The sequence below is a fragment of the Raphanus sativus genome, chromosome 5, assembly GCF_000801105.2.
Source record: "Raphanus sativus cultivar WK10039 chromosome 5, ASM80110v3, whole genome shotgun sequence".
Lineage (NCBI taxonomy): Eukaryota > Viridiplantae > Streptophyta > Magnoliopsida > Brassicales > Brassicaceae > Raphanus > Raphanus sativus.
The window spans coordinates 9,872,046-9,887,029 of record NC_079515.1 but is presented as its reverse complement, the minus strand read 5'-3'; the positions used below and the strand labels follow the sequence as shown (position 1 = coordinate 9,887,029).

Here is a 14,984-nt window from a genome sequence, read left to right as displayed (position 1 = left end):
GGTTTTTCAGATCTGGAAGACTTCTGGAACGACTTAACTGTTAGTCGTCGAAAATATAAGGCGCTAGACGACTTCCAGGAAGTTGTCTGGACTTCATGGAAGTCTTCTGACGAAATCTTTTTCCATATCAAGTGGGGTCTAAACTTGTCTTTGTAGATGAATGATCTATAATAGTTTTGTTTGTGGTCTGTTTTGTGATTTGCATGTGTACTCTCTTAGTTGTGAATTTTTTTTTTAAATCAGTAATAATGTTTTCCAAAATGTAATATATGTGCTAACAATGTGTTTACATATTTACAAATCAATGAAATAATTGACTTCGATAGTTTTTCTCTTATCTTTGGATCTTCCATATGCAATAATAAACTCCAATGACCTTCTTCTCATCTTAATAAACAAGAATGTTGGTAGCCTCATATTGATACAACATTTTAAGAAGCATTTTAACCCTTCTTCCAACTCATAACAATAATCATTATTGGTGTCTATAACAATAATACTTAAGAGATGAAAACAAACAATAGTAACTAGTCAAAGCATATCACATTTTTTACAAGTTTGTGTTGAAAAACTTAGTCAAATTTACATATCATGAAGTTACTTAACACTCTTAAAAATACAAGTTATTCAAAAACTAGCATAGAAGACTTAAAACTAGTGTAGAAGACTTAAAAACTAGCGTAGAAGACTTTCACAGAAGTCTTCTCGGATCAGCTAGAAACTTTGAAAACATGAATGTTGGTAATCTCATAAATATCACCAATTATGTTATAAATTTCATTCAGTAGCTCCAATATTGATTAAAATATACATGAATTAATAAGAAAATGTTAAAACATCTTTATAGTTTTGGAGAAAAATGAAAGTTTACTAAATATTGACGCATACGACATCTAAGTAAGTCATCCGTCAGGTCATTTTTGCAATTGACTTTTAAATGTGTTCTTAGAGACGACTTACTCGTAAGTTGTCCACTTTTGTTTGTTAAAGAAAAACCACGAGAGTACCCGAGACGACTTATTTGTAAGTCGCCTCAGGTTAATTTGCAATTGAGAAATAAAACTAAAATATTTATTTTTCTCCAGACGACTTATTTGGAAGTCGTCCATTTAGACGACTTACACGAAAGTCGCCCAAGATAAGCAAGGTTTGACCAGAATCTCGGAATAAAATCATGGACTATGCTCTTCTAGGCGAAAAAATCTGAAAAGATTTTCAATTTCATACCTTAAATCAGTGAGATGACTTCCTTAGCACACAGAAGTCTTCTCCAACCACACAGAACCTCAAACAAAAGTAACCCACCAAGATTCGTAAGCTTCAATGGCTCTATCAACCATAAAATTTTAGAATCAAAAGTTTGAGTTTTTTTGGATGAATATGGAGACAAAGTGAAAGAGATGTTGTTTTTAGTTCATAAGAATTGAGAAAGAAATAGTGTAAATCGATTTGAAGTGCATTAAATTTTCAGATTGGTTGTTCATGGTGGTTGGGGTATTGAAGTCAATGACAATCTTGTAAATACTTGAAGATAATGAGGTTGAGAGAGTAAAAATGCCATTTTTGAAAAAAAATATAAAAAATAAAATTTAATGACATTTTCGTGAATAATATGAACTTGTGAGATGAATAGAACAAAATGAAATTTTTTTAAAAAAACATTGGTTAGTTTTGTGTTTGACTTTAAGTTTTGAGTCAATTTTGTGAAAACCCCTTATTAATTTTATTATTATCAGCTTCTTGCTCTTTTTAGGTAACATTGTAGGGCTTTTTGCAAATTTGACTCACAACTCAAAGTCAAACACAAAAATAATCTTTCTATTTAATTGAATTTTTTTTGCCTTATCCACCCCACAAGTTCATATTATTCACGAAAATGCCATCACTTTTTTTTTGAAAATAACATTTTTATTCTCTCAGCCTCTAACATCTTCAAATATTTACAAGATTACCATTACCTTCAATACACCAACCACCATGAACAACCAATTTGAAGCTCTTAATGCACCTAAAATCGATTTACACTTTTTCTTTCTCGATTCTTATGAACTAAAACAACATCTTTTTCAATTTCTCTCCATATTCATCCAAAAAACTCAAATTTTTGATTCTAAAATTTTTAATGGTTCAAAGACCCATTGAAGCTTACGATTCTTACGATTCTTGGTGGATCACTTTTGTTTGAGATTATGGGTGCTTGGAGAAGACATATGTGTACTAAACAAGTTATTTCAGTGGTTAAAACTATGAAATCGAGATTTGTTTCAGATCTGTTCGTCCAGACGATTTACAGGTAAGTTGTCTGGATGTAGACGACTTAACTGGAAGTCGTCTGGTCAAAACATAGCTTATTTTTGCAATTGACTTTAAAATCTGTTTTCTGAGATAACTGAAATTTAAGTCGTCCGCTTTTGTTTGGTTAGAAAAAAATCTCTAAAGAACCTAGACGACTGAAATAAAATCGTCATAGATTAGTTTTGCATTTGACTGGATTTTGTCGGAATTTTAACTTTCCAAGACGACTTAATCTTAAAGATACATGAACATATAATTTGTTCATTCTCCTACCATTATTTTCCAGCTTGCTTAATTAATGGCTAAGACCGGAGGATCGCTCAACAAAATCATGTTGTATATAGCATCTATGGTAATACAATTATTATTTTTGTAATCAACTTAATACATTTAATATCGTATATCCAAATTATTGATTATACTAAATCACTATTAACAATGTTTTTATCGCTTTTAACATGTAAAAGACCAACATTGGTTAATATTTTTGATTAAAATTATCATAGATGAGTATTAAAATAAACAAGTTTTAAAAGTAGGTGTATTAAATTGAGCAAAATAATTCTTTAGTTGTTAAACCGGATAACAAAAAATTTGGGTATTTAATAATGAAATTTAGTTGGGATAATTTTATGGAAATTTCTCTTCATAATATACATTGGTAATAAGAAATTTATGGAGTCCATTATAATTTTTGAAATGCTATATTAACGAGGGTTGGTTTTTTATATGATTAAAAATGATAAGAATAATGTTTATAGTGATCTAATATAACCATTATTTTTGGACATATGGTATTGTATGCATTAAGTTATTTTTGGCAGGATGTCGTAGTAGCAACAAAATCATATTTTATCACTTATTTAGGTAATGTAGATTGTAATACTTTATTAATCAATTTTTTCCACAAAGTCAGTTTGTATAGCATCTATAGTTTCCTAAATTATAGGTATATCAATTGAAAATATTAAAATAAAAATATTATAATTAAATGATAATGACACACTTGTAAATAATAAAAGAAATCAAGGCATGTCAAAAATGTACATCATTTTTAATAGTATAGATTAAAAAAAGCTATGAGAATTTTTTTTAAAAGACATTTGAAAAAATCATAAGAAATAGAATGCTCTCTATAAGAGAAATGGGAGAAAATACATTTGTTGAAGCATAAATCAATTAGATAGGAGAGAATTATCTTATCCTATCATTATCCTGTTGTTTTATTCTTTCAAAAAGTAGCACTTGATGTTACATAAGCTTATGATTGAAAAAATCAAACAAAAAATATATATATTTAGGTCTTTAAATATTTTGAACCGGCTTGGTAATAAAAGGATAAAACTCAAACCTAAAAGTACAGCTTCCACCGACAAATCTCGCTCCTCGTTTATCATTCAGGCAATCTTGAAAATGCAACCTATTAAAAACCAAACACTCTTCACAAGCTTCTGGTCCTATGTCTTTGGTACACTGCACCATTCCATAAATTGTATCACCCTTGAACCGTGTCTCCCCCACAGAGTACAATGCTGTTGGCTCAGTGTAATTAACTCGACTGATAGCTAAAGTCGTAAGATTGTCCAAGAGAGTATTCCATACACTTGCAAACCCGAGCTTATCTCCCAACTTCTTCGCGTTGGACATACAAAAGATATTGTCGTAATCGATCATTCCAGTAGAATGATTGGACGAAAACGTGAGAAGACATTGGTCATACCATATTATCCTCCCCTTATACCATGGACATTTCCTAATAAGCTGTAATATACATTTTAGATATCCACACCACAATCAACAACGAGATTATACGAGACTAATTAGCATATAATAAGTAACTTTTTGTCTTATACTAAAATGTCAAAAGCTGTGCGCCGATTTATACAGCTAATCAACAATATTGATGTGACAGTACCGCAGCGAGGGCAGTGGCAAAGCAATCGTGGCATTTGGTCCCGTAGGAATCTCCACGGCACTGGAGGATAGCGGAAAATTTATCAGAGCCGAAAAGGGTGAAAGCTCTTCTAAGGCTACTGTCCACATAGAACCTTTTGGTGTTAGATATTAAAATTTCCTCGTACCTACTTCCCCGCTTGTATTTTCCTTGACTATCCAAGCATTTGTAGTTGAGATACGCATTGGTCGTGTTTAAATACAATTCACTGCTTATAAGGAGAAGTTGTATGGCCAAGACATGGATCAAAAGGAGGCGTTTTGACACAGACAATGAAGAGTACATTGTTTTGGATGATTTTTCTCAAAGAGGGTTTTTTCTAGATGATTTAGTTGGGACTGATGTTTATGTACACGAGAATCAGAGGGATTTGGACTGAACACACATATACCTTTTATATATATTGTTTATTGTTTTGGATGATTTTTCTCAAAGAGGGTTTTTTCTAGATGATTTAGTTGGGACTGATGTTTATGTACACGAGAATCAGAGGGATTTGGACTGAACACACATATACCTTTTATATATATTGTTTATTGTTTTGGTTACCCAATACGAAGTTATGTAAGGAGAGGAGAGAACATTGCAGGTTGAGACTTATTTGCGGCGACAAGAGGGCCGACAAAAGCGTAAAAGTTCAGATGTGTGACTTAGTTCACACAATTCGTATTGCCAACCTGAAATGAAGGAATTCATTTCTTAATTTATTACTACCAGATTCTTGTTTCTTAGGTAACAGACAAAAAAAAAAGGTAACATAAGATAAGATTCCAACACACAGGTATATTTCTCTACTATCAAAATATTGATCATTCGTAACTGTCTAGAGAAACTGCACTACATAACCGTAGAATAAATTTTAATTAAGGATACGGATGAAAGATACTGTTATGATTCTAAAAATCATCCGACTATACTTTTACTTCTAAGTCTGCACATAAACTGACATTTAGATATGCAATAAATAATAACATACTAGATTTTGATCCGCTCTTAAAAAGCACGGATTTGATTTCACTTATTGACCTAAAATGATTTAAAAATTATCAGTATTTTTGTTTTAGATCATAACAACTGAGTTTTTATGTCTTTATTATCTTTTTTTCTCTTCAAAATAAAAAGAAATATAACAAATATTTGGTCAAGAGTGGTTTGTATGAATTTATAAGTTTTTATTAGAGAACATATAATTTAAAAGTTTTTTAAAAATAATGTTTGAATTTCAAGAAGTATTTTCATAAATGACCCAGATCCGCTAAATCGGTAAACTCATACCTTGTATATAATTCGATTCAGATTTAATAAAAAAATTGTTAATTAGAAATCCGATAGAACTCGGTAAAAATTGAAAACTCTTAATTAACCTGTGATCAGATAGATACCAATGATCCGGTAAACATAAAATATCTGATAGTATTTTAAATTTCTTTATTAAATTAATCATATATTTTTAATATTACATAAACTTGTGATCTTTAAACTTTGATGATATTTTATTATGTCATCCAAATAAAAATGATAATATAAAAAACTTATTAATATGACAGTATTGGTTTATTTTTATTAGTAACATATTATAATTTTATTTTTTATTTTTTATGTTTAGATTGAAATTTTTATTTTATGATACATAGATTTAAGAAAATAATATTATGATGTCATTATGTTTTCTAATTAATTTAGTTTTAGAATACACATGTCTAATATTTAAACTTAAAATATTTATATTAAATAGCATATTTATAAGTATGTGTAAGTCAATTATTTATTGATCCATTTAAATATATATATATCTGGAGACCCAAAATCAAAAAAATCAAATGCCATTAATGAATTTTAATAATCATTTATAAAATTAAGGCGATTTTTGGAAAAAATAAGTATTTCATGAAGGGTATAATATGAGAATGATCCCCTTTCGATAATATTGATTTTTATAAATATACTAGGTGTTTTCCTGCAGTAAAATTGTTTTCAAAATTTAATTTATATTTAAAATACGGTTTATTAAAGATTATAGATTTTATTATTTTTTACCGATATTTAAATATAGATTTTATTTATTTAAATATTAAATTAAGATAAAATGATTCTTTTATTTAAAAAATATATTGTATAATTAAAAAAAATTGAACTAACAATATTATAAAATATGTACATATATAGGTATCTAATGATTTTACGATTAGAAATCAAATTTTTCAAAAAAATTGTAGCAATTTTTTAAAGATTTAGTAATACAAATTGTATAATTATAGAAAATAAAATAAAATAAAATTTCGAAATTTTAATGTTATATATGAATATATTTATTTTATAGATGATGTATGTGATATTACCATATTTAAAGAAGTTTACCAAATATAAATATCAATATTAAATGTAAGGTATGAGTTATTACCATATCATAAAAAGTTTATCAAAAATATAAATCAAAACTAAATGAAATAATCCATGTCATATTTTTCAGAAGTCATGTCATCAATTGTAGTAGCCATGTCATATTATCCTCTAGACTATGTCATATAAATCAAAATTAAATGAAATAATCCATGTCATATTTTTCAGAAGTCATGTCATCAATTATAGTAGCCATGTCATATTATTTTTGTGAAACTGATTGTAGAGAGGACATGTGGCAAAATCACTTCTCAAATATAGTCTAGGGGATCGATCCCCTTACTCTCTGAAAGAGAGACTCAGAAGAATTATTATCGAATCCACCAATACAGTACTCAGACGCAGAGAGATAGAGAGGATCGGAAAGAGAGACTCAGAAGAATTATTATCGAATCCACCAATACAGTACTCAGACGCAGAGAGATAGAGAGGATCGGATGAGACAGGATCAGAAATAAAGGTAATACAAAAGCTAGTTTACTGGGTCCAATCTCGAGAAAGCTATCATCTTCGAGAATTTCGGCATTACTTTTTACTGTAACAGCGTATTACATGTCCCCCTCCCTCTCTCTTTCTAATCCCTATCCATGGTGAGACTCGAATTCGATATGTTTCTTCTGGGTTTGTTCAATCTATGATTTTTTGACTGATTAACGAGTGTGATCTCTTTTTTTTTTTTTTTTTTGAATGAATTTTAAATTTATTCAAAAAAGCCTTTTTACAACAGAGTGCAGACCAGTTTAGGAATTAAACTGTAATAACAAGATTACAAAAGATAAACTCAACTACACTCTAGATTGGAACCAATAACAAAGAACATCCTCCATGCCTTTCTTCCCCTTCAATCTGACCAGACTAAGCTTGTTCCTCATACACTTGTCTGCAAACTTCTTTAGCATATTTATATGCATCAACTTCTCTCCATGTTTCACACTGTTTCTCTCCCTCCAAATATAGTAAGTAGCGACATGAAACGTATACCTCAAACAGAACAATGGTATCCTGTTTAGGCTTCCTTCCGAAACTTCCTTCACAATTGTCGCCCAATTCTCCGTGTATGCACTACCAAGAATACCACCAACTAGGGAGTACCAAAGCTGTGCAGAGTATGTGCATCTGAAAAACAAGTGATCACGGGACTCAACATCATTATTACAGAGCACACATTTGACATCAACTCCCTGACTCCATCTTGCAACCCTGTCCATAGTTGAGAGTCTATTTTGCATAGCTAACCATACAATGAAAGCAAACCTTGGGGTCGCCATTGAGTACCAAACTCCCCGCGGCCACTTTAACTGCATAGTGTTGGTTCTCAAGTTTAACCAAGTCTCCTTGGTAGAGAAACTTGACTTAAAGCTTGACATCCCTCTCCACAAACACATATCATCACTTCCTTCACTCAGCTTCTCTCTTACTGAATTTAAATTTTCCTCAACCTCATTCAAAACCTCCGTACGATGCCTTCTTCTTCGTCTAAAACTCCAAGCCGCTTCCGCTAGAGTTGCTTCTTTCCTGATCCCCATATCTATTAGGCCTCTATCTCCCAAAAGATCATGCATCACACCCATATCTGACCAGTTATCATACCAAAAAGAAATATGCCTCCCATTCCCAACCTCCTTTTTGTAAAATCGCTTAGCCACTTCTCTCAGCTTAAGCATTTTCCTCCAAATCCAAGAACCAATCTGAGTGTGAATTCTAATCTCCCAGAAGCTTCTCTTTTTCAACAAATAAACTCGAACCCACTTACCCCATAATGAATCTCCTGCAAGCATTCTCCATATAATTTTGAGACCATTGATATATGGTGTTTTATACATCATTGTATATATGTTTTCTAATTGGTTTTCAAGTCTTTATCGAGTCTTTCTAGTCCTTTTCGAGTCATTACAGGTCTGGAGTTGCACTGGATGGGAGATGGACCTGCTGGAACAAAAGAAGCAGAAAACAGTGCAGTTTGGTGATTTTCACGCAGAACAGTCTGATGACTGTTCCCGATCAAGCGGAACAAGCAGACGGAGTGATCCCGCGGTTGTTCCCGACGAATAAGGAAAATACAACATCTCGGGATTTGCCCTAATTATCCTCTTTTTCTCTCTGGCCGCCTGTGGCTTTTGATATAACTTCTTTTTCTATTTTTCTACACTATTCTACACTATTCTAGACACAAGAAACCATTGGAGACTTTGAGATTATTGAGATTTGCTACTTTGTAAAGGGAGAAGGCTATCTCTCTCCATAGAGAAGAACCCCTGAACCCTATCTCTTGTTTCTGTTATTTTATGCAGTATTATTCAGTATTGATGCTTGTCTTTTCTTGTGTCATGGCTGAGTAGTCGGCTAGCTTGTCTAGGGTTCTAGGGTGTTGATTTCGTGAGCCAAACATAGATAAGTGAATCCATTGATTGTCTTCATTCATAATTGTTCTTATTGCTTGCATTAAACTGGCCGCTTAATGTTAGATCATAGGTTTAATCTGATCATCAAAAGTGCTTAGGTTGCTAGATCTGTTTTGAATGAGCATTGCATCCCTAATCAGCGAAAGTAGATATTAGGGTGTTGTGTGAACCTATCGGACTTGATCTCTATTGCTTGTTGTCGCTTCTCACCTCAACGACAGTTAGACGGTGAGATCGATCAGCATAGGGAGCAGTACCACGACAGTGGACTGTTCTACTTGAGTGATCCGAGTTCTAGACTGTTCTTATTAGCACTTGAATAATTGTTTAGCTCACAAGTATTAGCACCCGATGAAGTAACCCTAGGCTGGCTTCTCTTTAAATTGAATTCTCATTTATATTATTTTACTTTCTTTGCACATTACCCTCAATCAAAACCCCCATATTGTTTTAGCTTGATATTGATCCCATAAAAATAAAGTGTAATAGTTGGTCACTGTGGATTCGATCCTAAAGTGCTACATCGACATACCATTCGATTGTGGTAGTGTGCACATTAGGTTAATTGGTGTGCGTGAACACGAATATCAATTTGGCGCCGTTGCCGGGGACCATCTTTTTACCTTTATTTTTCGGTTATTTATTTAGTCTAAGACCTCTAACTTGCTCTTTTCTCTTTGTTGCAGGAGATCGCAAGGTTTAGAAAATCAGAACATACAACAGCCAAGGCCTACTGACACCACCATGGGTGATCACGGTCATCAGGATGATCTCGCTGCAGCAATGCAACTGATGCAACAGCAGATGCTTCAGATGCAGCAGACCATCCAAGCTCAGCAATCAGTTGCAGAACAATATGCTCAACAGGCTGCTCTCGCGCGGCACGAACAAGCAGCGCAGACTGTTCCAATCGGGGAGAGAAACCTTCCGCGGAACATTCCTACTACGCGCTCTGCCATTGTTCCTCCACTCTGCACCAGGCAGGACTTCGAGATCAAGCCTGCTCTGATTGATCTGGTGCAGAGAAAAGTGTTCTCTGGTCTCTCTGCAGAAATTCCAATGGAGCATATTGAGAATTTCGAAAAAGTCTGCAGTTTTACTCGTGCGAATGGTGTGCCACCAGACTACATCAAGTGCATGCTATTCCCATTCTCTCTTGATGGAAAAGCTGCACGGTGGTTGAACTCCCTCCCTACCGACTCTCTCACTTCATGGGAACAAGTCCGATCAGCGTTCCTCAACCATTTCTACTCTAAGGCGAGAACAGCTGCATTGAGGAACAAGACAACTTCATTCAGACAGCTCCATGATGAGCCTTTTTGTGACGCATGGGAGCGCTTCAATGACTACCAGAGAGAATGCCCTCACCATGGATTTGATGATGATTACCTCCTGGCATTTTCTATGATGGGGTGGACTGGAAATACCAAGGTGCTCTAAACTCTTCGAGCAATGGAGACTTCATGACTCAGACCACTGATGGAGCGCTCAAGCTGATTGAGAACATGGCAGCTAGCTCAGCCAATGAGAATCAGGAGAGCAACCGCTCCAAGAAAGGGAACAGTGTACACACCCAGAAAATTGATGAGCTAACAGCTAAGGTCGATCAGCTACTGCAGAACAACCAGGCACAAGGATCTGGGTATCAGAACACCATCCCGCAGAGCAATCAACAAGCTGTTCCAGCCGCGAGTGCTCCAACTGCAGGGAACAGTCCGCCAGATGATATGAAAAATCTGAACATTATGATGCAGCAGATGCTCCAGAACCAGCAACTTCAGGTCAAGGCACTGAATCAGGTTACCATAGACATCAACACCAGGATGGACAGCATGTTCACCGAGCTGAATTCAAAATATGATACTGTGAGCAACCACATAAAGAAGATTGATGTTCAGCTTGCTCAAACTGCTGAAACTGTTAAAAAACAGCAAGAGATCATTCGTGGAAAAAGTGTGATGAATCCTAGGGTTGAGCACTGTAATGCAACCGAGCAGAGACGTGAGAAATCTGAGGAAAAACAAGCGGAACAACTATTCGCTGAGACTGTTCTGGGCGCAGAACAGAGAACAGAGCAGTCTGCTAGCTCTAGAGAGACTGCTCCCGCGACTGCTCCCGCCCCCGACGGATCTACTGATATTCCACCAGTGCGAGTCTATGTTCCTAAGGTTCCCTATCCGATTCCACCTAGACACCTGAAGGTGTTGCCTAAGGTTGATGACCCTGGAAAATTTGCTTTTCCATGTTCCATTGCTGGAGAAGAATTTGAGGAAGCTCTTTGTGACTCTGGATCTTGTGTGAATCTTGTCTCAAAGGCGATTGTAGACAAGTTGGGCATTGCTGATGTTGAGCCTTCTCAGGTGACTCTGACTTTTGCAAACTCTTCCAGAGCAGTTCCTTATGGCACCATTCGCAACCTTCCTGTCCAAGTTGGGGACTGTGTTCTCCATACTGAATTTCAGGTTGTTGAGATGAACAAGGATCATGAGATGCCTTTGATCTTAGGAAGGACATTTATGGCTACAGTGGGAGCAATCGTTGATATGCCTAATGAGAGAGTCTCCTTCTCCCACATCAACAAGAATGTCTTCTATCAGGCTGTTCCCACCAGATTTCAGAAACTACACGCCTCTTGCATCTCAGTGTTCAGTGGAGAAAAGCTGAAGGTTGTTCCAAGGAAGGAGCTTGAGAAAAACAGTGAGATCAAGGAAGTCCAGGATGGAGATCCTCACACTGATACCCATACACTCAGTGGGAATGCTAAGGTGAAAGAGAAAGTTCATAAGAAAAGGGTCAAAGGAGATCCTACTATGACTTTGACACCTCACTGGTGTGATGAGAAATCCATTGAGTATGAGGTAAAGTGCAAGGGTACCTCTAAACCTTTCTCTAAAGTCAGAGTTATTCTCACTGATGAGCTGAAAGAGAAAGGAGAAGCTGCTGTGAAAGGGTTGTTGAGCAGAGTTTTGAAGCTGAACATGTCAGATTGTGGAGCTTGTTTTGGAACAAGCCCTCATGCTCAACCCGACTGATCCCTGTCACCAAGTCAAGCTAGTGACTTTAACCAAGCGCTTGGTGGGAGGCAACCCACTGGTAAGTGTAAATATAACTTGGTTTTGTTTTTGTTTGCTTATTTTCGTTTTAGTTTATTGAGTTTCAGGTCAAAAAGCAGAAAAATTCGAGATACTTCGAAAAATTCTGGGTTGCAGAAACGGAGCTCCCTGTTCTGCAGGAGCCAAGAACAACCGTCCAGGTGAAAATCTGGCGACAGAACACCCAGAATTTTTCGGAGCACCCGCTCCAGGTAAGTATCTCGACCAAAAAAATTGTAAATTCTTGTTTTCACCTTCTCTCTGATTTATTTTCACACCGAGACGTTGTGAAGTAAGTCGGGGGAGGGTCTTCGTCGTTTACTAACTCATTTCTTTCTTTTGTTTATCTTTTGAGTCAGCATGAGTCAGTTTTTAGGATCGAGTCAGTCAAAGTTTTGTGGGAATTAGGACCTTATTCTGTGTTGATCACTAACCACCTCGTGCTTTAGTTGTCTTATTCAGTGACCTTAGCAGTGGCGAAAGACACACATGTGGACCCGGAACACCCTGACATATCTCACTTGATTCTCCAGAAGTTCTCAGCCGATCAGGTTACACTGGGTAGACTTAACTCCAAATAACTTGAACCTAATCTGGACTGAAATTCTTCTTGTTATGGGCACTAGATCAGGGAAACGAGAACTACACTCAGGACTTCTTATTCTTTCTATCCATCTTGTTGTTCCTGAGTGGCTAGCTCATCTTTAGCTAGTTCCCACCCTGAACCTTAGCCTTTATTCCACCTTCATGCATTTGTTTTTCAGTGTTATATGTGCAGATATGTGCAAAAAGGTCGGAGAGGAAAGGATCGACGCAGCCTCTTACTCGTTACTGCTGCGCAGATTCAGCCAGAAGGAGAACAAGCAGATTAAGGGAGCAACCACTCCATAACCAATGAGCTGTTCAAGAACATGGGTGGAGAACCAGAATGATTTGAATCAAAACCACCAGTGGCATCCTTGACATCACATGTTACCTCCTTCTTCGTCACCTCACCATCTCTTTTTGTACTTGTAAAAAAAAAAAAAAAAAAAAAAAAAAAAATCTATCTTTCATTTTATTTAGCATATGGTGATGGAGAAGGAGAAGAATTCAGGATACATGAGCCATTGGGAAGGTCGAGCAGAAGAGTAGGTATCAATATGAAGGGATGAGGAGCAGACAGATGAGCGGAGCAGTCTGATGATTGTTCCCGAACGAAAAGAACAATCGCTCCTGAGATAGCAAAACGAGTAAGGGGCTGTGGACATCAATGGAGCCGTCCTCTCACGACTATTTTGCGCGATATCCTGCATCCACTACGAAAAGTTGGTAGCCCCTAAACACTCTTTAGCTCCACCATAAAATTAGCCTGTTCCACACCTAGCCCGTCTACCCTGAATAGTGCCTGTGATGAGAAGCTCACGCTGCTCTTAAATGAATGTAGGGAGTTCTGTCTCGATAGTGTTGCTTTTTCAGGTTTGAGATGTAGAGTATGGAGCCGATTTTCGAACAGCAGTCAGTGGGGTTCTGGTAAGGGTGTGTTGTCCTAGTTTACTGCTTGTATGGTTCAGAGATTCGTGGTTAAGGTATGGTTGCTGAGAATAGGAGAGTTCCCACACTTTCAAACCTTTCTCCCTGTTCTTGATACTTGGTCTTGTTCGAGGACAAACAAGGATCTAAGTCTGGGGGAATTGATATATGGTGTTTTATACATCATTGTATATATGTTTTCTAATTGGTTTTCAAGTCTTTATCGAGTCTTTCTAGTCCTTTTCGAGTCATTACAGGTCTGGAGTTGCACTGGATGGGAGATGGACCTGCTGGAACAAAAGAAGCAGAAAACAGTGCAGTTTGGTGATTTTCACGCAGAACAGTCTGATGACTGTTCCCGATCAAGCGGAACAAGCAGACGGAGTGATCCCGCGGTTGTTCCCGACGAATAAGGAAAATACAACATCTCGGGATTTGCCCTAATTATCCTCTTTTTCTCTCTGGCCGCCTGTGGCTTTTGATATAACTTCTTTTTCTATTTTTCTACATATTCTACGCTATTCTAGACACAAGAAACCATTGGAGACTTTGAGATTATTGAGATTTGCTTGTAAAGGGAGAAGGCTATCTCTCTCCATAGAGAAGAACCCCTGAACCCTATCTCTTGTTTCTGTTATTTTATGCAGTATTATTCAGTATGATGCTTGTCTTTTCTTGTGTTCATGGCTGAGTAGTCGGCTAGCTTGTCTAGGGTTCTAGGGTGTTGATTTCGTGAGCTAAACATAGATAAGTGAATCACTGATTGTCTTCATTCATAACTGTTCTTATTGCTTGCATTAAACTGGCCGCTTAATGTTAGATCATAGGTTTAATCTGATCATCAAAAGTGCTTAGGTTGCTAGATCTGTTTTGAATGAGCATTGCATCCCTAATCAGCGAAAGTAGATATTAGGGTGTTCTGTGAACCTATCGGACTTGATCTCTATTGCTTGTTGTCGCTTCTCACCTCAACGACAGTTAGACGGTGAGATCGATCAGCATAGGGAGCAGTACCACGACAGTGGACTGTTCTACTTGAGTGATCCGAGTTCTAGACTGTTCTTATTAGCACTTGAATAATTGTTTAGCTCACAAGTATTAGACACCCGATGAAGTAACCCTAGGCTGGCTTCTCTTTAAATTGAATTCTCATTTATATTATTTTACTTTCTTTGCACGTTACTCAATCAAAACCCCCATATTGTTTAGCTTAATATTGATCCAATAGAAATAAAGTGTAAGAGTTGGTCTCTGTGGATTCGATCCTAAAGTGCTACATCGACATACCATTTCGATTGTGGTAGGTGCACATTAGGTTAATTGGTGTGC

At 36.1% G+C, this 14,984-nt stretch overlaps 3 protein-coding genes and 1 non-coding gene across 4 annotated transcripts; 1 reads left to right on the top strand and 3 right to left on the bottom strand.

The window, feature by feature from the left end:
• Positions 1 to 3,458: 3,458 nt before the first annotated feature.
• On the bottom strand, positions 3,459 to 4,656 carry LOC108832080 (putative cysteine-rich repeat secretory protein 17). The gene is made up of 2 exons (XM_018605564.2): positions 4,211 to 4,656; positions 3,459 to 4,056 (listed from the first exon to the last, which is right to left on the bottom strand). The coding sequence occupies exons 1-2, from the start codon at positions 4,532 to 4,534 to the stop codon at positions 3,601 to 3,603; spliced, it is 780 nt and encodes a 259-aa protein (XP_018461066.1). The 5' UTR covers positions 4,535 to 4,656; the 3' UTR covers positions 3,459 to 3,600.
• Positions 4,657 to 6,931: 2,275 nt separating this feature from the next.
• On the top strand, positions 6,932 to 13,138 carry LOC130512774 (uncharacterized). The gene is made up of 3 exons (XM_057011083.1): positions 6,932 to 7,109; positions 9,738 to 12,355; positions 12,593 to 13,138. Exon 2 carries the CDS (start codon positions 10,515 to 10,517, stop codon positions 12,081 to 12,083), a length of 1,569 nt encoding a protein of 522 aa, XP_056867063.1. The 5' UTR covers positions 6,932 to 7,109; positions 9,738 to 10,514; the 3' UTR covers positions 12,084 to 12,355; positions 12,593 to 13,138.
• LOC108832079 (uncharacterized) lies at positions 7,435 to 8,313 on the bottom strand. Its single transcript, XM_018605563.1, has one exon. The coding sequence runs from the start codon at positions 8,311 to 8,313 to the stop codon at positions 7,435 to 7,437; it is 879 nt and encodes a 292-aa protein (XP_018461065.1).
• Positions 10,321 to 10,427, bottom strand: LOC130495314 (small nucleolar RNA R71). The gene has a single exon (XR_008934586.1). It is a non-coding gene; the product is annotated as a small nucleolar RNA R71 (small nucleolar RNA).
• Positions 13,139 to 14,984: the final 1,846 nt, after the last annotated feature.